The sequence below is a fragment of the Grampus griseus genome, assembly GCF_964374135.1.
Source record: "Grampus griseus genome assembly, chromosome: 2".
Taxonomy (NCBI): domain Eukaryota; kingdom Metazoa; phylum Chordata; class Mammalia; order Artiodactyla; family Delphinidae; genus Grampus; species Grampus griseus.
Window position 1 is genome coordinate 144,818,728 of NC_139018.1, and position 26,705 is coordinate 144,845,432.

General features: G+C 54.8%; 1 protein-coding gene across 4 annotated transcripts in view; it reads left to right on the forward strand.

The window, feature by feature from the left end:
• Positions 1–26,705, forward strand: part of RASGRF1 (Ras protein specific guanine nucleotide releasing factor 1) — a gene marked incomplete at both ends in the record, with an annotated part of 103,349 nt that overhangs the window by 51,164 nt on the left and 25,480 nt on the right. The window contains 10 exons of one of the 4 annotated variants that reach the window (XM_082647360.1): positions 1,499–1,659; positions 5,610–5,673; positions 7,732–7,868; positions 10,246–10,328; positions 16,872–17,120; positions 19,608–19,981; positions 22,397–22,522; positions 24,167–24,337; positions 24,901–25,007; positions 25,429–25,541. In XM_082647360.1, coding sequence (XP_082503486.1) covers positions 1,499–1,659; positions 5,610–5,673; positions 7,732–7,868; positions 10,246–10,328; positions 16,872–17,120; positions 19,608–19,981; positions 22,397–22,522; positions 24,167–24,337; positions 24,901–25,007; positions 25,429–25,541 — 1,585 coding nt within the window. Of the gene's footprint in view, positions 1–1,498; positions 1,660–5,609; positions 5,674–7,731; positions 7,869–10,245; positions 10,329–16,871; positions 17,121–19,541; positions 19,982–22,333; positions 22,523–24,058; positions 24,338–24,900; positions 25,008–25,428; positions 25,542–26,705 lie in introns of all 4 variants that reach the window. The other 3 variants (XM_082647362.1, XM_082647363.1, XM_082647361.1) reach the window with 3 other exon arrangements.

The following is a 26,705-nucleotide window of genomic DNA, read 5'->3' on the forward strand; positions in this document are numbered from 1 at the left end:
TACATCATAGTAAAACATTGACATGTCCTTTTGGGGAGGGAGTAGGGGGCGGAGGATGAGGACAGATTCCAATTGGCCCCATGAATCACACGCATTTTCAGGGTCCGAGATGGAGCTGGCGTGGGTCAGTCCCTCTGTCCTTTGCTCGGCATCCTGCGCCTCTTGGGGGAGGCCGTGGTCCCAGTGGTCCTGGGTAGGGTTCCCTTCACCCTTGGGCCTCAGCTGACCTTGGGGACAGTTTTGAGGGTCACAGCCCTATTGAGAGGGGCAGGAGAGGCTCTCTGTGGCCCAGGGGACTGACGTCCAACTCGGGGATGTCAGAGCTGCGATGCCTTGAAGGTTCAGATTCCATGTCCTATGGGAAACTCAGCTTGTGCTCGCGTGCCCTAGAGGTGACTCCACCTCGGGATGGACCTCCCGCCTTCCTTCCGTCGAGTTGGGGTTCTCTGACTAGATGAAGAGCTTCCCAGCACCTCCTGCTGGCCTGTGCAGCTGCCTCTGGCCCCCGCTGCCCTTGGCCTGGGTATCCTCAATGTGGAGTTTGTTCTGAGCCCCTGTGTCCTTCCCACAGGCCCACCCTGGGACCTGCTGAGCCCAGAGCCAGCCTAGCCTGACTCCCAGCCCCCCTGAGCTGTGCTGTGCCCAAGCTGGAGGTGGCCGGAAGAATGACCTATCTTGGGGTCAGCAGTGTCCCCAGAGACCAGGAATCTGCTCCACCACCCTGAGCCAAAGCAGTTCTTCCCCTCCTGAGGGTGGGGAAGATCAGACAGGGGAACCCAGCAAGCCCTTTCTCATTTATTCAGTCGTGCTGCCACCACCAAGGACACCTGCCCTATTCATGCCAGGCCAATTCAGGTCTCCAGGGACGCCCAGAGAATAGACTCTGCCCCGCCCTCCAGAATTGACTGTGCAGGGGAGAGGGAGTCAGGATACAGGAAAGGGTTCTGTGCAGTGATGAACGTGGGCAGGAGGCAGATGGTGGCCCAGAGCAGGGCTGGGGAGAGTCAGGGAGGGCTTCCCGAAGAGGCGGCACTGGGCTCTGCAGCAGAGCGTGCTGTGACCAGTCGGTCACGTCTGCGGTGGCTGCATGTGACAGCAGGTGCCCAGTGGATCTTGTTCATCCCTCTGGGCCAGAGCCAGCTCCCTGCTTGTTCAACCTCCTGCCACCCCCAGACCTCAGCCCAGCCCTGCATTCTCACCTCATGGGCCATGTCCTTTGGGGTTCCTTTGCTTTCCAAGACACTGGCCCTGGCTGGGAGGTCAAAGGTCCTGCATGGAGCTTCTCTCGTCATTCTCCACCCCCCAAACCCCACCACCCGGCCCTGAGGAGGGGCTGGAGGGAGGGTCCAAGGTGCGTGTTTGCTACCAAGAACTAGGATTGCCTTGTCCCACTGCCCTGGCTGCTGGCATCGCAACCCCACCTGCAGCCTCAAAGCCAGGTCAGAGGCGGAGGGTCATTCCGGTGGATGCACTCAGGCTCTCTCTCCTCCATCCGCAGGCTCCCTCATCCAGGTGCCCATGTCTGAAAAGGGCAAGATCACCAGGGGGCGCCTGGGGTCTCTGTCCCTAAAGAAAGAGGGTGAGCGACAGTGCTTCCTGTTTTCTAAGCATCTGATCATCTGTACCAGAGGCTCTGGTGGGAAGCTTCACCTGACCAAGGTAGGGGCGGCGGGAGCGAAGCTGCTGGGGCTGGAGGTCAGACACCGCCTTTACCCTAGGGGTCCCGACTGACCCTGACCGCGGGGCCCAGGGTGGACCAGGGTGTCAGAGACGCGTGAGTGTGCACGCACGCGCCCCGGTCTGACTGGCGGCTTGGAATGAGAAGGCCACTGACGGATTTTCTACTGGAGAAATCGTGGGAAATGGGAAAGCGAGCACGAAGACCCCTCAAGGAGCCCCCAGAGTTGGAGGCTGGGGCAGAGGAGCCAGGGGGTCCAGACAAGACCTTCAAAGGCCCGTGTACGTGTATCTAAGGGGCCGGGGAGGATGGTGGCACCTGGCTGAGGGCAGAGCAGCAGCCAGAGCCTTTGTCTCATTTCCAGCCAAAAAGAGCTCAGAGGGCTTCCCTGGTGGCACAGTGGTTGGGAGTCCGCCTGCCGATGCAGGGGACACGGGTTTGTGCCCCGGTCCGGGAAGATCCCACATGCCGCAGAGCGGCTGGGCCCGTGAGCCATGGCCGCTGAGCCTGCGCGTCCGGAGCCTGTGCTCCGCAACGGGAGAGGCCCGCGTACCGCAAAAAACAAAACAAAACAAAAAAAAAAACAGAGCTCAGACAGCGCCCCCTCTTGACGCCTTTGGGCACTCACTCTGCCAGCACAAGACTCTGCACCCCCGGCAGAATCTCCTGCTCCCCGGCACAGCACACGGCTTATCCCGCTGCTGTGAGCTCACGATCCGGTCCCACCTCTGTCTGCTACATATGTGTGACCCTGGAAACATCCCGCGCCTGTTCACACCTCACTTCCTCATCTGCAAAACAGGGATGACTGTCCTCAGCAGAGGCGTGCACAGATGCAGGCAGGTGCCGGTAAATCTGCTCTGGGAAGTATGAAGCCCTTGCCTCTGTAAGCGACAGTCTCCCCGGCACTGCGTCCATCCCGTGGAAGCTCGCTGCTGAAGATTTTAAATCTGAACGCGCTGTGGCCTGGAAAGGGCCAGAAGGTGCCCTTAATTAAGCCAGAGCATCAGGGAAACCATTCTTCCAGACCCTGGATGCCTGGCCCGTAACCTCCTGCAGAGCTAATTGATCAGGCAGTGGCTTCAGGGAATATACTGCTTATGTTAACATGTCAACGCATTAGTTGGTCGGCTGCACAAGGGGCAATTAATTTACAAACACTGAAGACTCCAGTTTCAACCAAATTATGTATCAAGGAAAGCCTTCATTATTTACTAGCTCTGGAGTTTCTCCTGGGAAGATCTCTGTCTAGGCTGGGGGGACAGTTGCCCCAGCAGGTGGGGGTCAGTAGGGGCAGGTTGAACTGGAGACTTCAAGACGGCTTTTTAGTCTGAAAGCACGTGCTTTTATGTTTGTTAGTTTTATCTTCTTTTGGTTTGGGGGGTTGTTTATTTGTTTGTTTGAGTTTTCAAAGTCTCTTAGCATATTGGTAAAGAGCATGGAATCTGAGAGCTACTCAAATTCTAGCCCTGCCACTTACCAGTGGGTGACCTCACCAAGCCTCAGTTTACTTACCTGCAAAATGGGAGTGAACGGCTTCCCTGGTGGCGCAGTGCTTAAGAATCTGCCTGCCAATGCAGGGGACACGGGTTCGAGCCCTGGTCCAGGAAGATCCCACGTGCCACGGAGCAACTAAGCCCGTGCGCCGCAACAACTGAGCCTGCACTCTAGAGCCCGCGAGCCACAAGTCCTGAGCCTGCATGCCACAACTACTGAAGCCCACGTGTCTAGAGCCCGTGCTCCACAACACGAGAAGCCACCGCAATGAGAAGCCTGCACACCGCAACGAAGAGTAGCCCCCGCTCGCCGCAACTAGAGAAAGCCCGCATGCAGCAACGAAGACCCAACATAGCCAAAAATAAAATAAATAAATAAATTTATTTTTTTTAAATGGGAGTGAAAATACCTACTTCATGGGAGTGCTATGAGACTTAAGTGAGGAATTGGATGCAAAACACATGGCCCCATGCCTGGTACATAGTAAGTGCTCAACAGGTAATAGTCGTTGTCACTCTTAATTATGTAGTATGAACTTGTACTAATAATAATAATAGCAAGCCTTTGCATGATGGTTACTATGAGCCAGGCACTAGCCCAAATACATCATGTATATTTAATTCACAGAACAACCCACGGAGGCAGATAACTGTTACTTTCCCTATTGTATAAATAAGGGAACTGAGGCTTCTAGAAACAGCCAACAAGTGGCAGAGCAGGGATTTGAACCCAGGCAGTCTGACTCCAGAGTCTGTGTTCTGAAACCAAAGCTAAAATTCAAACCACTTCTTGTTAAATACTGCCGTTGGAAATCGAATGCCTTCAGTCCTCCTAAAAGGGACCTGCTACAACTCCCCAAGATCTAAAACTACCGTAAGAATTTTTTGGGACTTAAAGTAAGAGAAGGTTAGAGCTAGATGGGCTTTGGAGATTACCCAGCCCAGTGACATCAGTGGTCAGGTTAAGGCCCAACAAGGCCTGGGGGGCTCCCCCAGGGCCACCAAAGAACCAAACAAGAAGCAGAATGCAGGATTCGGGGGCCCACTCTTGATACTTTCTCCAGGTCCCCCTCTGCCTTCCAGGTGGCAGCCTGCCTTGCAGACATTTTCATGTATAGATTAGCCACCTGGGCAGGTTTCTGTTATTGTCAGTTATTATGTTATTTATCTGTTGCTGTCCCCCAAATGGAGTGCCTTTTTTTTTTTTTTGGCCGCACCACATACAGCATGTGGGATCTTAGTTCCCGGACCAGGGATTGAACCCACGCCCCCTGCAGTGGAAGTGTGGAGTCTTAACCACTGGACCACCAGGGAAGTCCCCTGGAGTGGCTTAAAACAAACATTTGTTGTCTCAAACAGTTTCTGCACGTTAGGAAGTCAGGACAACTTAGCTGGGTGGACATATGTGGCCCAGGGTTTCTTATGAGGTTGCAGTCAAGGTGGCAGCTGGGGCTGCAGTCATCTGAGGCTCGACTGGGGCCGGGATCCTTTTCCAGCGTGGCTCCCACACATGGCTGTTGGCAGGAGGCCTCGTCCCTCATCTGTAGCCCTCTCCTCATGACACGGCAGCTGGCTTCCCCCAGAACAAGTGGTCCAAGAAACAACAAGAGAGCAAGCAGGAGGCTGCAGACCCCAAAGCTGAACACCATCACTCCTGCTTTATTCTCTTAATGAGAAGCAAGTCACTAAGTCCAGTTAACACGCAAGAGGAAGGGAAGTAGCCTTCACCTTTTGAAGGATGGGGTATCAGAGAATTCGTGCACATGCTTTGCAACCAGCACAGTGGTGGTAACTTTCATTTCTCACTACAGGACCAAGGGATCTCACACCTAAAAGATGCTCAGACACTCAAGGCTAAGAGGCGTTTTTCCAGACATTCCTAATAATTAAAAGCCAGCCACTGACCTTGAGCTGGGAACAGGCCCATGAGGCTCTTTCCAGACTCTGCCACTTACCTACCAGGTGACCTTGGGCAAGACGCTTAACTCCCTGATTTCATTTCTTCATCTGTAAAAGCGGAATAATACCTGAGACAGGTCTGTGAATTGGTCCTGTTTCCCTACTGGTAACATGCAGGGTTTAGCCTAGAATGAGGGAGTTCAAACTTCAGACTTAGGGCTACCAGGTGATGCCTCAGAGCCGCTGTAGGGCAAGAAAAGGCCGTGCAAGCCAGGTTCTAGCCCCTCCACCCCCAGCCCGACCTTGGCCCTCCTTTGGGGAAGGCGTCTCTGAGCAATCCCATTTGAGCCACTTCACTGGGCTTCCTATATGGAGATAAAGTTCTTCAACTTGAAAACCAAAATAGCCACTTGGCATGTAATGTCCACACACATATGTGCGCCTATGTGGGTGCTCACTCCTCACCCCGATATTCTGGAACTCCGAAACTAGCACATCTCTCGCTTTGATTCAAGGTGGCCCCTGCTCTTTTTCAGAATGGAGTCATATCCCTCATTGACTGCACTTTATTGGAGGAGCCAGAAAGCACGGAGGAAGAAGGTAAGTGTGCAAGTCACGTGCAAGCCTGCGTGTGCTCACACAGACGCGCACACACTCCCCCCTGAAAGGTTGGACCCGGGCATTGGTTTTTTTTCTTGGGAGAGAGGGAGGATGCTGGACCCGGAGAGGCTGGTCCTGGGTCTTTAGAGAAGGAGCTCTCTGGCCCTGCAGGTGACAGCCTCCTCCCCCTTCCTGGTTCCTTCCAAGCTCCTTGGGTCCCTGGACTCGGTGCCGTTGGGTTTGGCGGTCACACTTCTCAGTGAGCACCCCTCCTTCACGCATCAATTTGCTACATGCACAGTGGCTCACTGGGCCACGAGGAAGAGGCCGGGGAGGCACCGGGCCTGTCTCTGTCCTCCAGTGGAAACGGGTAGGGTGTGCAGGGACACACGTGCCACCACCAGAGGGAGTGCAGGGGAACGGTCCCCCGCAGTGGTGTTGGAGTGACCAGGACCGGAGGCAAGACTTGGGGAGAAGGGAGCATGTGAGTGGGGCCCCAGCAAACCAGAAGGGGCTGGGCGGGGAGCTGGGGGAAGGTGGTGCCCAGGTGCTCGGAAAGCCGCCGTGTAGGGGTGTCCATGGGATCTCTCTCCCCGGGGAATCAGAATTGGGGGATGGGCTTATTATTTTAGGTGAAGGGGTAGGGTCACTACTGTCTCTTGATTGGACCAAAGTTGGCCCTCGTCTCCCTCCTTCACTGGCCCCCCAGCAAGGCTCTGGAGGCCCTCCCCTGGGGGTGCACCAGCTGGACTGTCCGTCCTTGCCTTTCCCCAAGGTGGGGCTCCTCGAAGCAGGGCTGTGTCTGAAGGACCCCAGATCCCAGTCCCAGCATGGCTTGGGCTCGGGCTCAGGGTTTGCTGGGGGCTGGGAGCGTAGTACACACACACACACACACACACACACACACACACACACACACACACACACACACACACACACACACACACACACACGTGCGCGCGCGCACCCTTCGTGACCCTCCACTGGGGACGGAGCCAAGCGCCCCCCCACCTCCCCCACCAAGGCAAAAATACATGTGCAGCAATTTACCTGGAGCTCTTACCAGCATGATCTTCAGTCTTGGCCACAGCTGGTCCCGATTCAAGTGGAACTGTCAGTCCCCAAAGCCCTTTTCCCGCCAGGGCCAGGAAAGGGAGAGAGGCGTGGCCCCATGCATCCCCCACTCAACACACAGACACCCCACTTACGAGGAGCCAGCGTCATCCCATCCTCGAGTCACCACACGGAGCGGGCTCTCCAGTGCCCTCACATTCTCGAGTGTCAGCACTGGAAGGGTCGGGGACCTCAGAGCCGTCACGTCCCACTCTGCTTGTACAGGAGGACGTCTGAAGCCCAGAGCGGGAAGGGTATCACCCCAAGGTCACACAGCCAGCAAGCAGAGACCAGAGCTGTAGCAGGCCTTCCACAACATTCCACCCTATTCAGGGGACCCCTGATGAATGTGGCCATGTTGCAAGGAATCTCTGAACTGTGATCTTAGTCTTGCCAAATAAAGAGTTCAAGGAATCCTTCGGGTTAAGAGCAGTAATAAAAATACCTAGAATTTACTTTGGCTTTGGGGAGCTCTCAACTGAGCTAAATGTCCAGCTGGGTCCATAAAAGCTTAGGATCTAAAGTTCTCCTCCTGGCCCCTGTATCACCTTGGCGTAGCTGGAGGGCCCAGCTGTGAGGCCAGTTCTAGACCTTGCTTAGCCGCTGCCCGGCTGGGGGTCTTATAAAGTCCTCCCCGGAGACCTCAGCTCCCCGTTGGCCTAATGAGGGTAGAGCCGACTGGTGATTCCGAAAGGCTCTTCCAACGCGGCATCGGAGCTGTCCCTGTGTGGTTGTAAGCTATTCTGCGCTCTAGGTCTTAGTTTCTCCATCTTTGAAGTGGGGATTCCTCACCTTAAGAAAAAAAAAAGATGTTCTGAAACTAGCAAGTGGCCTGGTGCCCTACTGCTGCTGTCACCAGTGGGGCGAGGCAGGTATCGTGCAGTCATTTTCCAACTCAGAAAGGCCCACACTCATTCGACTAACTCCGTGTTTTGCACCTGGAAGCCAAAGGATCCGGCCAAGACATAGACCACTTGGATTTTAAGATCGGGGTGGAACCAAAGGATTCCCCGCCCTTCACAGTCATCCTCGTGGCCTCATCCAGACAGGAGAAGGCGGCGTGGACCAGTGACATCAGCCAGGTGAGCGGCATCACTTGTCCTTGAAAGCAGGTGGTCCCTTCATGCCGAAGCTGGTGGGGGGCGGGAGGCAGCTACAGGGTTCTAATGGAAAAGACGTGAGTATCTCTGCCAACCAAGGCTGAGCCCAGCTAGCTGTCCAGCTCGCAGAGTCCCCTGGGCCCCCCGTAGAGTGTGGTCTGGGAGCCCCTTGCATCTGGATCATCCCTAGGGCAGTTTTTAAAACTCCAGATTCCTGGGCTCCCCTCTGGTCCCCTGCAGATTTACTACATCCAAGTCTCTGGCACGAGGCCTGGGAACCTACGTTTCGGCACACGCCCCAGGCCATTGGTACCACAGAAAAGTCTGAGCACCGTGACCCAAGGGTGCTGGATGTAGCAGAGCCAGGAGAGAAAGCAAAGGGCCCGCAAAGCCCGGAGTCCGCTCTGCAGGAGGGAAGGTTTGCCTGCACCAGCGTTAGGGCCCCACTGGGAGAGTCACAGGAAGCACAGACCTCCCAGGGACCAGAAAGCAGACCCAGAGGGCTGAGGTCACTTGCAGGACCAGGGCAGAGGTCTGAGTCTGGAAAGAGGCTGTCGGCAGCACCGGGCTGCTGGCCCAGGACAGGCCTCTCCTTGGGCCCAGCCAGGGCCTGCAATGGGTCAGCCCAGCCCCGTCCCAGGAGCACAGGAACCTCTCCGGACCGCCTGCTCTCTGCACAGTGGAGGAGAGTATTAGGAGAGCAGCTGATGGCGGGAGGAAGGGGGCAGCGAGGCTGGAGATGTCCCCCTTTCGGGGGAGGGGGCCTGGGAGCTGTGTTTATGGAGAACTGGGGGGCAGAGCCTTTACTGTATTTCAGGGCAGTCCCCCCACTCACTCCCTGCCCCTCATTTTTAGGCCTCACACCTGGGCTGCCCTGCCTGCCCAGCGCGCCGCCCCGCAGTGTGGCAGGGTGAGGACAACTAGTAGCAGACGTCTGCTCTTTCTCAGTCTTGCCCTCCCAGCTTCAAGCAACCAGCCTGAGGGCTTCCCTGGTGGCGCAGTGGTTGAGAGTCCGCCTGCCGATGCAGGGGACACGGGTTCGTGCCCCGGCTCCTGGGGGATCCCACATGCCGCGGAGCAGCTGGGCCCGTGAGCCATGGCCGCTGAGCCTGCACGTCCGAAGCCTGTGCTCCGCAACGGGAGAGGCCACAACAGTGAGAGGCCCGCGTACCACAAAAAAAAAACAAAAAACAAAATAAAAACAAACAACCAGCGTGCCCCGGAGAAAACCGAAAAACTGGAAGCCTCGAGCATGGCCTTTTCTAGTCCTCAGGGAGCCATCAAAGGCTCAGGGCTGCTCGCCTGGAGGGTACCCCCCGGGCCTGTGTCCTCTTGAGGGCTGCATTGCTGATACCACCAGGCGTCAGGGCCCCCCAGGCCCACTGATGCCTCCAGGCAGCTCTGATCGGTGGCCAGGCACCCTGCGTTGCAGGGTTGCCAATGGAACCAGAGCTAAAGAGAGTCTCAGAGTGTGCAGCTGGAGAAAGTGGGCTGGGAAGGGCCACTGACACAAGCCTTCCTCTGGGGCCTGCGAAAAACTAGGGGTCCTGGCCCTGACCCACTGTGCCCGCCTCTCTGCTCTCACTTCCCGGTGACCTTGGCCCCTGCCCGCACGTACATATCCTCAAAACCAGAAGATACTGTGATGTGACCCCGTAGCCCGGGCCAAGGAGAGACCCTCACTTGGCAGAAATGTGAGAGCTTGGAGCAGGGGGCAATGAGAAGGAAAAAGTGATGTATCTCTGAGTCTTTTCTTTTTGTTTGGGTGTATACTGTTTATTCAAAGAAAGATTTGGATTTTGAATTTTTTTCAGAGGCTGAGTAAAATGTACAATCTCCTCCCTTAGTGCTGGCAGCCTTGCCACCCCCAGGCAGGATTTTTACTATGGAAAACCGTCTGTGGCTTCAGGATGTGGGCACTGTGGTGAGCAGAGGACGGGGGTGGGCAGGACGGCACCCGCTGAGCCGGCCTCCCAGGACAGAGGCCCCAGGTCACTGTGGATCTGATCTTGTCCTCCGTGCTGGACCTCAGAGGTCAGCCACAGAGTGGCCAGGGTCGGACACTTCCATTTTTGCAAACACCCCGAGGAGGTAGGAATGATTATCCCCATTTCGCAGGTAGGGAAACTAAGGCCCAGGGAAGTCGAGTACATCCCCAAAAGGTCACCGAGCTGGGGACTTGACTTCGCATCAGAACCCGAGGGATGCTGTGCGTTGACCCTGCCCTTGCCTGGACAACGCCCTTTGACCCTGCGTCAGGCCGGGGCCTGCGAAGCCTCGCTCGGCAGAACCCCCGCTGGGCCTGGGTCTCGGAACGGAGACGGAGGCTCTGACCTGGGGGTCTTCTCTCTGATTCCAGTGCGTGGATAACATCCGGTGCAATGGCCTCATGATGAACGCATTTGAGGAAAATTCCAAGGTCACTGTGCCGCAGATGATCAAGTAAGTGCCCTGAGCCCCCTCTTGTCCGGGCTGAGCTCCAGAGACCGAGGGCCACACAGTGACCACGAGGGGCTCGGAAGATGCCGGGGTTCATCTCTGGGGCGCGTTAGGTGTTTGAGTTCAGTTAACTTCTATTTGGTTGATGGCTTTGGTTTAGCTTTTGTAGTTGTTTGTCTTGAAAATGTGGATTTTCGTATTAGGCTGTTTAAAGTAGAACATCAGGAATGACATTTCATGCACTCTGTTTTTTTTAATAACTATTTTTCTTTTGTTTGGGCAATGCCAGGGAGGAAGGGCGAGGGGGCTGCCATCCTGCTGAGCTCAGCTCTCTGAGCCCCGCCGGGCAGCGCAGCCTGCTGGCCTGCACCAGCCCTGCTTCTCCTCCAGCATCTGCTCGCCTGACCCCCTCACGGTGCCCCCCAGGTGGCCCTCTGGTTCCCTGGCCTCCATGTGAACCGCTGAATTCCCAGCTGCTCTGCCCACCTGGCATACGCCAGGACCCAGCTAACCGACCCCAGGCGTGTTGTCCTGCCCAAAGCAAACCTTGGGGACCCACTGCCTCTTTGCTACTTGAAGTGCACACTCGGGGGAACTGCAGGCCGTTATGTAGTGAGGGTGTGAAAGGTCCCACCCACCCCGTTTCGACAGCAGGCCTGATGAAGCGAGCACGCCAGCAGCTAGGAGCTAGCCCAGGCAGGGTCGTGTACGCCAGAGCTTTCAAGCATCCGGCTGAGTTTATGAGGAGTAGCCCCACCCCACCCCATGGCTACATTGTTTAACAGCCGAAGGTGCTGGAGCCCAGAAGGAAGGTCTGGACTTGAAGGCACGAGCCCTGGCCCACAGCTTCTGCTCTGTGTATGACTATGGACAAGTCACTTAACATGTCTGAGCTTGGGTCTCTCACCTGTTATTGGGAGATGATAACACCCACCTGCCTACCTCCTGGATTTGTTTCAACGATGAATTTAAAAAACCACATGTAGAATGATGGTTAAATGTATAGTGGGTACCTACTTATCTTCTGCAAAGAGTGCGTATTGAGGCAGTAAAAGTGAGCAGATGAAACCAAAATAAACTCACCCGTGAAAGAAAAAATAACAGCATTTTAAACTATGATGGTGATAAAGGGAATGGAATATCCAGGTCAAAGTGACAACTCCAAGGACCTGTCGGCTCCCAGACTTAAGCGTGGCCTCCTTGGCAGGAGTAGCCCATGGGCAGCGTCCCACTGCGAGGGCGCCAGGGAGCAGAGATGAGCAGACGTGGCCTCCGTCCTCAGGGAGTTCTCCATTTAGTGAGAGAAAGAGACACATAGAACTCGTAAAACGCTAGCGGGTGCTACAGAATAGAATTTGTATGATGCTACGAACGAGGGTTCAGAGAATGAGTGACTCGTTCACCTGGCACAACTGGGGAAGACTTTCCCAAGAAGAGGATATCAGAACTGACCTCAAAGGATAAGTTAGGGTTTGCTAAATGGAGGAGCTGGAAGGGCATCCTGGGAAGAGGGAACAGCATGTGCAAAGACACAGAGGCAGCGAAGCACATGGTGTGTTTGGGGAATGATAAAACGTTCCATGGGGCTGCAGGGTTGGGAGAGTGGTATGTCCTGTGGGAAATAACCTTAATGCAATTGTGGCCTCCAAGTTCACTACCAGATAAACCCTCCCAGAGGTCTTGGAACAGAAAGACTCGCAGACCCAATTAAGATGCTTAACCACACAGTCTAGTGAATCAATTTTAAACACTTAGTGAGAAACCAGGGGAAAGAGAAGGGATAGTAGGTTAGTGCCTGTTACACGTAGTTGCATGAGCTAGTTTCACCGTGGCCATTGTCCAGCCTCTCTCCCTGCCCCATCTACCTTCCTTGCTGATAGAGCAGCTACAAGGACCAGAGTTGAAGCTTGATCAGTGGATCCAAGGGCACACGCTTGCTCTGTCTGAGAAGTCGGGGCAAGTATGTCTGGCCACAGTGGCAGCTCACCAGTTAGACTGAAGAAGAGCTACAGGTTTATCTATAGTTCTGGGACAGAGGGTAGAGGGTCAGAATGGATGTCGCCAGCGGGTGGCTGACTTAAGACATGAATATTGAGTGTACGCTATGCCTCATGAATATTAAGTGTAGCTTGAATATATTAAGTGCACGCTTGGTCCTTCCACCCCTCCTATTTACATCTGGCGCATGAATGCTTTCCTTAGTGTATATATATGCCTGCCATGGCTCACAAGCTGTTTGCTCCTTCGTCTGTCCTCCTTTTTTGTTTCTCTTATTTTTTATAGCACACCTGTATTTTCTTAAACAATACAGCGGGCTGAAGAGGTGGGCAGGAGTCAGATAATAGTAACGTGACAGGTGAGGAGTGGGGTTTTCGTCTGTAGGTGTTAGCGTTGCACCCAAGGCGGTGACGGGCGCCCCCTGGTGGCCAGGGATAGAGTGGCAACAGAGAGCCTGCCTGGAAAAAGGCATCAGTGGTATAGCTGGAGGGTCTGTGGCTGGGGGGACATTCCCTAGATGTGTTCCCCGTAAGCCTCTGAGTTTCTGGCATGGTTCCCATTTCAGATACCCCACCCTGTTGTCAGACTGAATTAAGAGCGTCCTGATTTTTGGTTTGCAATACAAAGAAACATTTAGTCCCATGCACCCTGAGTATTCCTGCTACCCTCCCGACACACTGCATCCTGGCCCTCTGGTGGGTAGATGCTAGTGGCAGCGTTTGAAAGGAAGGTCCCAGAGAATGAAGGTCATCAACCACCAGCAGCCCAAAGATCCAAGAAGTCTCATTCCATCTGCCCTGGGTCCTGAGGCTCTGCCCCAACATGTGACCTCAAGGACAGGTAGACTGAAGGCGGGGCACTCCCCCTGCAGAAGGAAGAAGAGGGAAGCCCTTTCCAATCAAGCCCAGGCCTCTCGATGCCTGGGAGACAGGAATGCCGCTTGGAGTTTCATCAAGAAGTATTGGGGGGCTTCCCTGGAGGTCCAGTGGTTAAGACTTCGCCTTCCAGTGCAGCGGATATGGGTTCGATCCCTGGTCAGGGAGCTAAGATCCCACATGCCTCGCAGCCAAAAAACCAAAACGTAAAACAGAAGCAATATTGTAACAAATTTTAATAAAGACTTTAAAAATGGTCCACGTCAAAAAAAAAAAAATCTCAAAAAAAAAAAAATTATTGGGAGAGCAAAGAGAGAGGCAGGCCTGAATTTACAGTCAAGAGATGCTTGTGTTGTGAGGGACCGAAAACTCCTTCTAGCAGGGCTGGTAAATATCTAACACACGAGCCAGCCATTTGGATCAGAATCCGGAATCCGTGGCAGACATTACTAATGGGTCACGGCAGTCTTTAAGGCTGAGCCTGTAATGGTCAACACAGCCCCAGGCAGTTACTCCCAGTCTGGCAGAACTGGTATCCAGGATGAAAGCTGTTTTTATCACTGCTTTATTGTGCCGTCCCATTTTACAGATAGGGCAACTAAAGTCCAGAATAGGTTTACGTAACATTGGAGTTGCCAGAGGCACCATCACCAACAATGATTGTGAGGCTTGCGACAGAGAAGAAGGGGGCAAGGGAGGTTGATAGAAAAAGGAGGGCTTGGGACTTCCCTGGTGGTCCAGTGGTTAAGACTCCCCACTCCCAATGCAAGGGGGCTCGGGTTCGATCCCCGGTCGGAAAACTAAGATCCCGCATGCTACATGGTACTGAAAAAAACAACAAAAAAAAAAAACAATAAATAAATAAATTAAATAAAAATAAATCTTTTTAAAAAATTCCATTAACCCTTGGAAAAAAAAGGAAAGGTAGGGCTTTTCTCACTTTCTCTACTCCACTCCAGCGGCAGAAGGAGCCCAAAAAGAAGGTGCTAGGAGCAAACCCTTGCCAGAGGGGTCCAATAATCACCACTGAGGATGTCAGGTCTAGGCTGGACGCTTCGGGATCCATGGTGTGTGAGGAGTTGCACTGTCCTTCTAGAAGGTGCAGTCCCATGGTGGGGACCTGGCTTGAGTTAAGGGAGTCCTTTCACCCAAGGGCCGAGGGCAGCTCTCCAGGGATGATGCCACTGTGTCCTTCCCATCTGCAAGTACTTTCTCCTGCCCACTGTCTTTCAGTTTTGCTTCTCTGCAACTTTTCTTCTTCCTTTAGAGGTTTGTAGTCAACTGGCTGGATCCCTGTCTGTCTATTCCATGCCGCTTACATTCTCTCTCCTCACTTGAACCTCTCCACCTTCTCTGCATTCTGGGAAAATTTCTCAAGTTGGCTTCTTGTGTCACTCATTTGATTTTCTGAGTCTCTCATCTGCTGTTACTTGCATTCATGTCCTCTGATTCAACACTCTTGTCTTTCGTTTCCAAGAAATCTTTCCGGTCTCAGATGATTTCCTCTTCCTGGTTGCTTCTTGTGGTTCGGTCAATGCAATATATATTCTCCTGAATCTTGGTGAAAAATAAAACAGGTGTTTTCTAAAATGTTCTGTGTCTTGCAGCAAAGCTACCTTAGAAGGAATCATTCCTGTTTCTTCAGGATTGTCTCTTTTCAAACTGAAAGAAGAGAGACCTGTGGATGTTTAGATCCAGCTCAGCCCTCAGGTCCTCAGCCCACTATGGTCTGGTTGACCACCAGACGCCTGTCCTCACGTGTTGGCAGCCTGAGAGGAATGGGACTTGCTGCCACCAGATCCAATTTAGAAGGTCCCAGAAAAGGACTTGGATTGCTCTGGCTTGGGTTATACCCTCACCCGATGCAAAAATCACTTTGGCCAGAGATGAAGGACTTTGATAGATCTAATCCAGGATGACTGCTCAGCCCTGAGGGTTTCCCTTTTAGTCCAGCTGATGTGACGCAGGCTATGTTAATTGACCTAATACTTTAAGAAGCAGCCGAGGTGAGGTCAAGGAGGAGATGACCTCCCTCTACAAAGACTGAGAAGGTTGAATAAACTGCTAAGGATTCTGCCCTGCCTTGGCACAGGGGCCGGAGGTGTAGCTCTTCATAACTAAGGGAGGAGAGATGTCAGCAGATTGCTGGCAGCAGGAGCCACTAGTAACAAAAATGTGTAAGACTTTTAGACTTAGAAAAAAAATTAGACCTTTGGGGATTGAATTAAGCTATTCATCATATCTGCTGACACTTGCTCATGTAGTTTTTAATTTTGGATTGTGAGCTCATTTTCAGTGGGGGGTTTATCTTTGAATGTCTTGTAGAGCCTGGTTGACAGATGCTCTTCCTGAAAGGTCTTGCATTTTTTCCACCAGTTGCCCCAGGAGCATTACATCCTGTGACTACACTAATACTCTTTGGGCTTCCCAGACCACAAAGATAGTAGGTATTTGTCTTCCAAAACCACTGGAAGGGCAAATAATACACTCTCAAGGGAGCTTGACACTCTCCCCATGCTTCCCCCCTCACAGCCTGGGCTAAAACAGAAAACTTGCAATCTTCCTTTCCTGGTGGGTAGATTTTTCTAGGCCCCCTTTCACTGAGCCTATAACCCTTCAAGGGTCCCAGCTTTCCATGGGGGTCTCACTCCAACTCCCTCCACCCGCAGGCCCAGGCCTGGTCTACTCTGTTGAAACCAAGGCGCTTGGTTTCCAAGAGCAACAGATGCCCTAGAGGCAGCTAAAGCATCAACTGGTTTCCAAATTTCTCTTCATTTTTGGCCCCTGGAAATTTCCCGTATATTTTTTGCCCCTAATTGTTGTTTTTTTTTATTGAGATATAATTCATATAACATAAAACTCACCAATTTGAAAGTGTACCATTCAGTGGATTTTACTATATTCACTGTGTTGTGCAACCATCACCACTGTCTAATTCCAGAATATTTCCATCACCCCAAAAAGAAACCCATGCGTATTAGCAGCCACTTCCAGTTCCCCCCTATTTCTACCCCCTGGCACCCACCACTCTACTTTCTGTGTCTATAGATTTGGCTCTTCCGGATATTTCATATAAATGAAATCCTACAATGTGTGGACCTTTGTGACTAGGTTCTTTCACCTAGCATGTTCTCAGGAGTCATCCATGTTGTAGCATATATCAGTATTCCATCCCTTTTTATGGCTGAATAGTATTCCATTGTATGGGTAGATCACATTCTGTTTATCCTTTCATCCGTTCATAGACATTTGGGTTGTTTCCACTTTGGGGCAATTATGAATAATGCTGCTCTGAATATGTGTGTCCATGCTTTTGTGTGAACGGACTTTCTTCATAGCTTGTGAACGTGGCAGCACATTATTTTTAAGTTTGTTATATTTCATCCAGCATTTCTAAGAGTTTTATAATGTCAGGTCTTCAGGTATTACTGGGAAAAAGAAGTTGCAGCCCATTTTTCCTCAACGTCAGTCTTCCAGAGCTTTCCTTGTTCCCGTCACAAGCCACCCCGTCCTTCATCCGTCCCTCCATCCTTGGCTGTTGGTGCGCTGGGGAGACAGTGATGGGTGTGCCGTGGTCCAGCCCTCGGGGAGCTCGCAGCCCGGTCGGGGAGACAGCCACGGACTCAGACACCTTCAGACCCAAGTGCCTTCTCGGTCCCTCCTCCCTCCTCAGGTCCGACGCCTCCTTATATTGTGATGACGTGGACATTCGCTTCAGCAAAACCATGAACTCCTGCAAAGTGCTGCAGATCCGGTACGCCAGCGTGGAGCGGCTGTTGGAGAGGCTGACGGACCTGCGCTTCCTGAGCATCGACTTCCTCAACACCTTCCTGCACTCCTATCGCGTCTTCACCACCGCCGTCGTGGTCCTGGATAAGCTCATCACCATCTACAGGAAACCCATCAGTGCCATCCCCGCCAGGTGGGCAGGCCTCCTCCTCCCAGGCCGACCCGCACAGCTTCTGGGCCCAGGAGGGAGATCGAGCTCGGCAGCGGGCTGGAACCTGAGCTGGGGGGATGAGGCCCCGCCCCCCTGCCCCAGGAACCAAGCCCGCCGTTTGCAAAGAGGTCGGGGAGGGCTGACCTGCCTGACGCTGCTTCTCGAACCCAGCTTTCTCCATCTCCCACCCCCGGCTCCTGGGGTGGGGTAGAGTTTGGGGGGGGGAGGGTCGTCTCCTCCACAGGACAGGGTTTCCCCACCTTCCCCATTTAAGAAAGGAAAAAAAGAGGAGGGGCGGAGTCAAGGGAAGAAGGGAGAGAGAGAAAGAGACAGAGAGAGAATCTTATCCCCTCTCTGCTGCGACCACGTCCTGCTCTGAAGAAGAGAGTCACTTTTTGCACACTTGGGGTGGTTTTCCACCTGTGGAGGGCTGGCCACCTGAGCCTTGGCTTCAAGACCATCTTTTCCATCTGTGTTGTCACAGCTCAGCCCTGTGGGGGGCCAACTGGGACCAGAAAGGTCAAGAGGCTTGCCCCAGGGCTCCTGGAAGTCTGTGGCAAAGTGGGGACTTGAACCCAGGGCCCTGGTCTCGTTGAGCCCACACGGCCACCCCTGTCTGAGTCTGGGTGACAGGCAGGGCGGAGGTGCCCCCCTTGCATTCCTTTCCCACCTGTCCTCCTCACATCCCAGCTTTAACCAGCCTTCAGCTGCCCACCCCCAGCCCGGCCAAGCTTTGAGGGGCCTGGTGGGGTCACTGTGAACCCAGGGTCCCTGCCAGGTTAGAATTCTAAGGGCAGGCACATCCCACACGACAGGGTCAGGTGCTAGACTGGCCGAGACCCGGGGCCAGCCCAAAGAGCCAGCCTCAGAACTTTAACATTTACCAGTCCAGCTGCTGGGGACCCAGCTTAGTGAACAAAGACCTTTACCCCCATCTCGCCAGATGATTGCCCAGCCAAGGGTAGTACCAGCGAGGCACCACGGGGGCAGGTCAAACCCGCAGCCCAGTTTGAGATGGGTGAGGAAGGTAGCTTTCAATTCTCACCCAGCAGAGGGGAAAGTGAGGCACAGAGGAATGAAGGACCTGTCTGAGGCTACCCAGCAGTTGGTCAAGTTCAGGGACCCTGATCAACCTCACCGCTCCAGGAGGGGCCTGCCAGGAAAGGAGGAAGGCCAACTGGTGCTTTCCTTTTCTGCCTGGATGCCGCTAAGTCCTCCCCCACCCCCCACCCACCCACCCCCGCGGGTGAGACTGGGGCTGGGTCCTCGTCTCTACAACACCAACTCCCAGGGCCGCCTGGGGGCCGGGCAACCATCCCCCCGCCCCGCCCTGCCCCACGCTTCTGCTGCCCGCGCAGGCCAGCTGCCCAGAGTACACCTCCGTCCCCTCCCCCAGCCCCTCCGTGTCCCCCTCCCCCCCAGTGCTGCAGTTCACCTGCTAAACCTCAGCAGCCGTCTTCCCAGGGCTCTGAGAGAGCAGGAAAAACTGCCCCATCCGGGATGGAGTCACGCCTGAAAAGCAATCGAGGTCATTCCTGAGGGATCCAGCAGGTCACCCGCCCCGCCCCCCCCCCCCCCGCCGGAACCTGGGAACCCCCTGGGATTCCACCCAGCAGGCAGAGCCTGTAGTGGGAAGAGGCAGGTTCAGCCGTACCGCCTTGACCAAACCCCTTCACCTCTCTGAGCCTGTTTCCTGTCTGTGAAATGGGAACACCAGCACCTTCCCCCTGGGGCAACCGTGAGGATTAAGAGATGAGGTCTGTCCCATGCTGAATGCATTCCATGCACACGAGCTGCTGTTTGTGTTATCATGTATATATCACCTGTTCCCAACCCGGCCCTGAGCTGTGGGCCCTGCCTGCAGGCGGTAGGAGCGTGGTCAGGGCTGCTGGGAGCCTCCCGCCCCCCAAGTTTACACCTGAGGCTGACCAAGCGCCCAGGTGGGGTGGAAAGGACACTGGGTTTAGCGTCAGGAGGCATCAAATGAGTCATTTCCCATCTCTGAGTCTCAGCTTCATCCATAAACTCTCTGGACCTGGGTGAGGAGGACGTCAGAGGTGCTGGTGACACCGAGCCCGTGCGGGGGACAGAGAGAGGTTTCTCAGAAGCCTGCAGGTCAGGAAGACCCGCAGCGTCACGGGTCAGCTGCTGCTGCTGGCCAGAGGGATACAAAGAGGGAGCATCAGGCAGGCCTACCGCGCCACCACAGTCCCTGCCCCCCTCCCGGAACAGGACACTTGGGCCTATAGACACCTGGCCACAGCCCATTGAACTACCCGGCCCCTTTGGCGTGGCCTCCTCTCAAACCTGCCCACTCAGAGGACCAGCCCGGCGGTCAGGGAGCATGAGGATGAGGGAGCCGTTGCTGCCCCGCTGACCCCCCAGGAGACGGGGGACCCCCAGGCCTGGACCGGCAGCCAGGCCTACACTGACCGTTTGTTTTCATCCCCTCCCTGGCCCTCCCCCCAGGTCATTGGAGCTCTTGTTCGCCAGTGGCCAGAACAACAAGCTCCTGTACGGCGACCCCCCCAAGTCGCCACGCGCCACCCGCAAGTTCTCCTCACCCCCACCCCTGTCCATCACCAAGACATCATCCCCGAGCCGCCGGCGGAAGCTCTCCCTAAACATCCCCATCATCACGGGCGGCAAGGCCCTGGACCTGGCCGCCCTCAGCTGCAACTCCAACGGCTACACCAGCATGTACTCGGCCATGTCGCCCTTCAGCAAGGCCACACTGGACACCAGCAAGCTGTACGTGTCCAGCAGCTTCGCCAGCAAGATTCCAGATGAGGGCGATATGAGCACTGAGAAGCCCGAAGAATCCTCCGCTCCCAGCAAACAGAGTGAGTGGATGTGAGGGCCAAGCCGCCCCTTGCTCACGGGCCCACTGAGCCGGCCCAGCCCCACCGGGAGGCTGGGGGGTCCTGGCCAGATGGTGGTGGCAGTGCAGAGCCTGGGTCGGGGAGGGGCAGGCAGAGATGCCCAGGAAGTGGGATGAGTGTCCCTCCCGCTGCCCTGATGACAGCTTCCTCTTGCATCCTTGTATCTGTCCGTCTCTGCAGTGGACGTGTCCTGGGCCAGGCCCCAGTCAGGGCCTAGGAGAGAAGAGGGCATCAGATGGGGCTCCTGCAGGCCGGGGTTCACGGTGTGGCTGAGGAACAGGACCAGACACGGAAACAGGGGCGCCTGACGCATGTGGTGTTAGAGGGGTGCTTGAGGAACCCCGAGCACGGAGTGGGGACGCCGTCGGGAGAGCCTGAGAAGGCTTCCTGGAGGACCTGTTAGATCTAGATTTGTCACCAGGAGGAAGGGAGAACATTCTAGACAAAGGGAATGGAGTGGGCAAGACTGAGAAGCAAGGAAAAGTGTTGTGTGTTCAGGCAACACCGGGAAACTCAGCACACCTGGAACACCGGGTGTGGGGCAGTGGCCGGAGGTGGTGCCGGGCAGGCTCGGCCCTCCCTGCTCTCAGAAGCCCACCCATTCTAGAATGGCATTTGCTGGGAGGCTTGTCTGACTGTGTCTTAGGCTGGGTCAGCCCACATCCTGGGTGACGCCAGCCTTGTCTTGGTTAGCACACATGTGCATACATACACACAGGCGTGTACACACACGAACACACAACCCTGGGCTGGATGGAAGCCCCAGCCTTCGAGGAGGAGGCCTTTGAAAAACATTTTAAGATGGTCGGAAGTTCTGTCCTCTGAGTTGAGAAGAGGGAAGTCAGCAGGACGACCAGCAGACGGCAAAGCCGGGGAGGGGTCAAGCCCCCAGGAGCTTCCGGTACCAAGTGACATTTACTGTGGCGCATACAGTAAATAGGGGACAGGCGCAGCCGAAAGTCAGTAACCAGTGTAACAGCCGACCAGAGAGCCCCAGATGCCGTCCCGCAGGAGCGGAGGACGGAGCCCCTGGCAGGGCAACGTCAAGGGGCCAGAACTCCATCTGCCACAGCCTGCAGTGAGTCCAGGCCTGATGCGTGACAAGATGTGATGTGAGACGGTCCTGAGAAGTCATCTCATCTCATCTCACACTTTTTTCTTTTTTTAAAAAAAATTTATTTATTTTATTTATTGATTTTTTGGCTGCACTGAGTCTTCGTTGCTGCACTTGGGCTTTCTCCAGTTGCGGCGAGCAGGGGCTACTCTTCGTTGCGGTGCACGGGCTTCTCATTGTCATGGCTTCTCTTGTTGCGGAGCACAGGCTCTAGGCGTGCGGGCTTCAGTAGTTGTGGCACACGGGCTCAGTAGTTGTGGCTCGTGGGCTCTAGGGCACAGGCTCAGTAGTTGTGGCTTGCGGGCTCTAGAGCGCAGACTCAGTAGTTGTGGTGCACAGGCTTAGTTGCTCCGCGGCATGTAGGATCTTCCCAGACCAGGGATCGAACCCGTGTCCCTTGCATTGGCAGGTGGATTTTTAACCACTGTGCCACCAGGGAAGCCCCTCGTACCGGGCTTCTTGACCAGTGATCCAGGTGACCCTGAACCTGTCTAACTGTGCACCAGAGTTTGTGTGTGTGTGTGTGTGTGTGTGTGTGTGTGTGTGTGTGTGTGTGTGTGCATGCACACATATGGACATTCTTTTCTAAACAGGAGACCTATAGCTTTCTTTGGCTTCTCACAAAGGTCAGGTGTAACTCCACTTACTTTCTAGTTGGGGAAACTGAGGACCAGAGAGGTGAAGAGTTTTCGACCAAGATCTCACCACGCCAGAGCTGGACTTTTGATATAATTCATCTGCTTTCCCCGAAGTGTGAAAACCATGAGTCTCCGAAGATTCAGGGGGACTGTCCAAGCCAGGACACTTTTGATAGTGACCGGGTGCGTGGGACAAGAGGTATAAAGCAGGATTTTATATCCTGGACGGTCACCCTAACTAAGATGCTTCACACGGACACCAAAAAAGCGGGGCGTGGGGTAGTACCTTGCTACCCAAAGTGTGGTCCGTGGACCAGCCTCGCGGGCATCACCCCTCCCGGGCCCCACCCCAGACCTCTGAACCAGAATCTGTATTCTAACAAGATCCCCAGGTGTGCCCATTAAGGTTTGAGGAGCCCTGGCAGAGCAAAAGCCACCTTGGAGATTGACAGGTCCATCAGCAAGTAAAAGGTCTGATGGGGCCCCGTGGCAAATGAAGATGTTAAACTGTCCTCAACAGGTATATGCCAAACCTACTCCGTTTGCCTCATTAGATTCTAGACCGGCATGTAAAAGTCATGGACGATTTGAGAAACATCAAATTGTTTCCTTCTTTTCTCCCAGGCTCAGAAGTCTCCATGAGGGAAGAGTCAGATAACGATCAAAACCAGAGTGACGAAGGTGACACTGAGACATCACCAACCAAATCGCCAACAACACCAAAATCGGTCAAAAGCAAAAATTCCTCAGGTACAATCCACCGACCCGAAACCACAGGTCAATTCCAGAGGACATGTACCATCCAGGTGGGGAGAAGGTGGCGGGTCAGGCTGAGGAAAGGCCAGTGGGGGTCACGCCTGCTGTTTTATGAGTGACTCCTAAGTGCAGGAACCCAGCTGCACTTCACGACCCCGGGGGGCTGCAACACTGGCTGGTAAATCCTGCTTTTCAACTCAGCAGAATCACTCCCCTGACCTCAGACAAGACTACCTAACCCACCCAACGCAGATGGGCAGGAAGGCCCAGCATTTGGCCTCATTCATGGAAAGATCCAGGTTCAGAAGGTGTTTCCTGAGCTGCTGCTACATGTCAGGCTCTGGGCCAGACTCTTTAATAACATCCGACACCTTGCAGCGGGGCCGGGACATTCCTGTTTTTTCATCTAAGGGGAAAGTCTCCGAGAGGTTGTGGTGATGCCCACCCAAGTCTCAGACTCATGACCCTGGAGGGTTCTCGGGGAGCCGCTGGGTCTCTGGTTCCCGTTAAGCACTTCCCCACATACAGGGGGGCTCTGAGGTACCCAAAGGTGAGGCATAAGCTTATGGAAGCCCCTGGTCCCACATACAAGGTGCAGCCTGAACCCCGAACTCCCCCAACCCCCCAGGCCCTCTGAGGAGACCCAGTAAGTCACAGGGTCACCCACCTGCAGAGAGAAACTGCCCAGACACACTGCAGGCCTACCACAGCCCCTCAGGTACACGGAAGCAGATCTCACAGACAGCCAGATTCCAGAAATCAGCTTTGAGTTTTAAAGTCAGTCATTTGCGCCTCACTGCATAAGTGCTGTTACTTTCTCCTAAGGATGGATTGCTCTCCAGAGACTTACAAGCTGAAGCTTAAGGTTTCTGGAGTGAGATTCTGCTACTATTACTGCTAAAAAAATAATGATTATTATTAATTGCATTGATATTCCATGGCATATATATTGGGTCGGCCAAAAAATTCATTTGGGTTTTTCCATAAGATACAGCTTTTCACACAATACTAAGTACTTTCATCTGTGTTAACTCCTTTCATCTTTACATCCATCTTTTGAAGCAGGTGTTAATATCCCTATTATCCAGAGATTATTTTGACTCAGAGAGGTTAGGTAATTTACCCAAGGCCACACAGCTAGTACAGGGGGCGAAGACTCAGAGTGCGGTGCTCTTTCCACCCCACCGTGCCAGGGAGACCGTCAGTATGAGTTATCCATGTCAGACACTGGACAGGTTATGTGTTCATTCCAAATAGACTGAAAGGGAAGAAAACTCACAATGCTGTCCTCAAGCAGGGCTGTGCCCAGCTGGGCCTAAGAGGTAAAGGGTTTGGAGCTGCAGAGGGATGGAAGGGGTGGACGGTTGGTGGGACCTTCTCAACTCAGCAGGAGAAACAGAGGGGGGCAGGGGCTTTCCCTACTCTGAGGCAGCCCTGGGGTGACATGGCATGGCATGAGCGTGTCCCTTCCCGGGGACCCCAGCAGGGGAACAGACCCCGCTGCCACCGCCTGACAAGCCGTGGGTGCAGTGAGCACAGCCAGCCCGTCTTGGGCCCCTTCTAGCCTCAGGACCCCTGGTTTCCTGAGCCGAGGGCTGGACCAGGAAGAACTGACGAGTGGTTCCGTGCTCTCCACAGAGTTCCCACTCTTCTCTTATAACAATGGAGTTGTCATGACCTCCTGTCGCGAGCTGGACAGTAACCGCAGCGCCCTGTCAGCAGCCTCTGCCTTTGCTATAGCAACTGCAGGCGCCAATGAGGGCGCCCCAAACAAGGAGAAGTACCGGAGGATGTCCCTGGCTAGCGCAGGTACGGGGATCGCTCACGGCTGGTGACAACAGCGTGGCCCCAGGGGCTTGTCCGCCTTCGAATGTGGAGCGACTGCTGCCCCAGGCTTGTTGTGTGCCGAGCCTCCTGTCTGGAGGCCCCTTCCTCCCCACCCACCCCCTCTGCTACTCCAAACCTCTGCTCGGAGTCAAGCCCACTGCCCACGGGAAGCTCGGCCATCCCCACCGCCTCCCACTGCCACGACATTGGTCCTGCAGAGAAGGGGTCCCGGAGGGCTCTGATCCAGTGTGGCCCTGTCTGGAAAGGCTGCCAGACGCCTCCAGCAGCCCCTGAAAGGTGCCAAGGTCCGGGAGGGGCGGGTGTGTACGGACTGCGTCCACAGAGAAGTCGTGACATCCAGTCTCACCGGTCAGAACCTGGGATGGTTGTCGCATATTTTCTCATCCCCTGCCCATAGCCCACCCGCCAGCAGCCATGCGGGGCAGCCCGACTTCCCCAGATCTGGGGTCTGAGTCTGGACTAGAGGCCAGTGCTGTTTCTTATCCTCGCGTCCCCACTCTTGCCTCTGCCACATGTGCCGCCAGGCTTTCCCCCCGACCAGAGGAACGGAGACAAGGAGTTTGTGATCCGCAGAGCGGCCACCAATCGCGTCCTGAATGTGCTCCGCCACTGGGTCTCCAAGCACTCTCAGGTGGGTGGGACTAACCCCGGGGCGGGCTGCTGGGAACCGGAGGCCACTGACCCCAGGAGCCAGCCACCCTGATGTTCTCGGGAGGGCCTGCTCAGATCCCCTACAGGGGGACCTAGGACATTCCAGGGGACGAGGGGCCTCTGCTCTCCACCTCTGTCTACAGCAGGGATACCTCCCAGAGCCTGGCCCAGGGGTGTAGCGGTCAAGATCAAGGGATGGTCCTTGATCTTGCCCAGTGCCTTCTACCTCTGGGTCTGGAGGTTCCACTGACGCCCGGCCAGGCAGCTAGGGAAGAGGGGAGTGAGGCGGGCAGCCTGCCGTGGGCAGGAGCCGAACCCTCAGTCTCCTCCTGTGGCCGGGCTGGGACCACCCCAGGGCAGCGGGAACAGTAGCCACAGCCGCCCTCCCTTCTTCCCCCCAGGACTTTGAGACCAACGACGAGCTCAAATGCAAGGTGATCAGCTTCCTGGAGGAGGTCATGCACGACCCGGAGCTCCTGACCCAGGAGCGGAAGGCTGCAGCCAACATCATCAGGTAAGGGCTGAGGTCGGCCTGCTGGGATGCGGCCCTGCGCTCGGCCTCCGGACGGCTGGCCAGAGGCAGGGAGGCGAGGAGGGACAGTCCCAGGCCGAAGGACTGCCTCAGGCAGGTGTGCTGGGAGGATCTCGGGGCAGCCAGGCTCTCGAGTGGGCTATCCATGTGCAGTTCTCCCCTCTGCCTGCCCCCGTCAGGCCTTGAGCCCCTTGAGGCAAGAAGGGTGTCTGCTTCTCCATCCACACCCACTGCGAACACCTGTCTAGCCCATTGCCGTCCTGCGTGGTAGCCACTAGCGACATATAGGTGTGAAATCTCAATTAATTAAAATTAAATAAAATTTAACATTCAGTTCTGGGACTTTCTGGCGGTCCAGTGGTTAGGACTCCAAACTTTCACTGCAGGGGACTTGGGTTCCAACCCTTGTCAGGGAAGATCCCACATGCCACCCAGACCAAAAAAAAAAAAAAAAAAAGAATATCATTAAAAAAAAATAAATTAATAAAATTCAGCTCCTTGGTCACACGAGCCACAGGTGGCTGGTACCTCCGTACTGGGCAGCATAAAGAACATTCCCATCGTTGAGGAGGGTTCTGTTGAACAGCACCGGCAAGCCCCTGTTTCTAGGTGCTCAGGGAATGTCTGTTGAATTGAGTTAAATTGTCCCCAAACCTGTCCTTTTTCCTCCTGCCCCAGACTGCCTCTCCTGATGGAGGTCAGGGGTCAGGTGGCCCCACATCCAAGCCCTGCTGGCTCAGACAGTGACTCGCTGTGTGACCTTGGGCAAGCCCCTTCTCTGAACCTCGTTTTTCTCCTCTGTAAAATGGGCAAACAGGGCTTCCCTGGTGGCACAGTAGTTGAGAGTCCACCTGCCAATGCAGGGGACACGGGTTCGTGCCCCGGTCCGGGAAGATCCCACATGCCGGGGAGCAGCTGGGCCCGTGAGCCATGGCCGCTGAGCCTGCGCGTCCGGAGCCTGTTACTCCGCAACGGGAGAGGCCACAGCAATGAGAGGTCCGCGTACCGCAGAAAAAAAAAATAAAATGGACGAACAACACCCACTTCCAGGGCTGTGGTGAGGCTGTGGTGAGGTCATGCTGATGCCTCTGCAGGTCTTTCAGGGGTGTCGGGCGCAGGCCCCAGTCCACCCTCCGCTCCCATCCT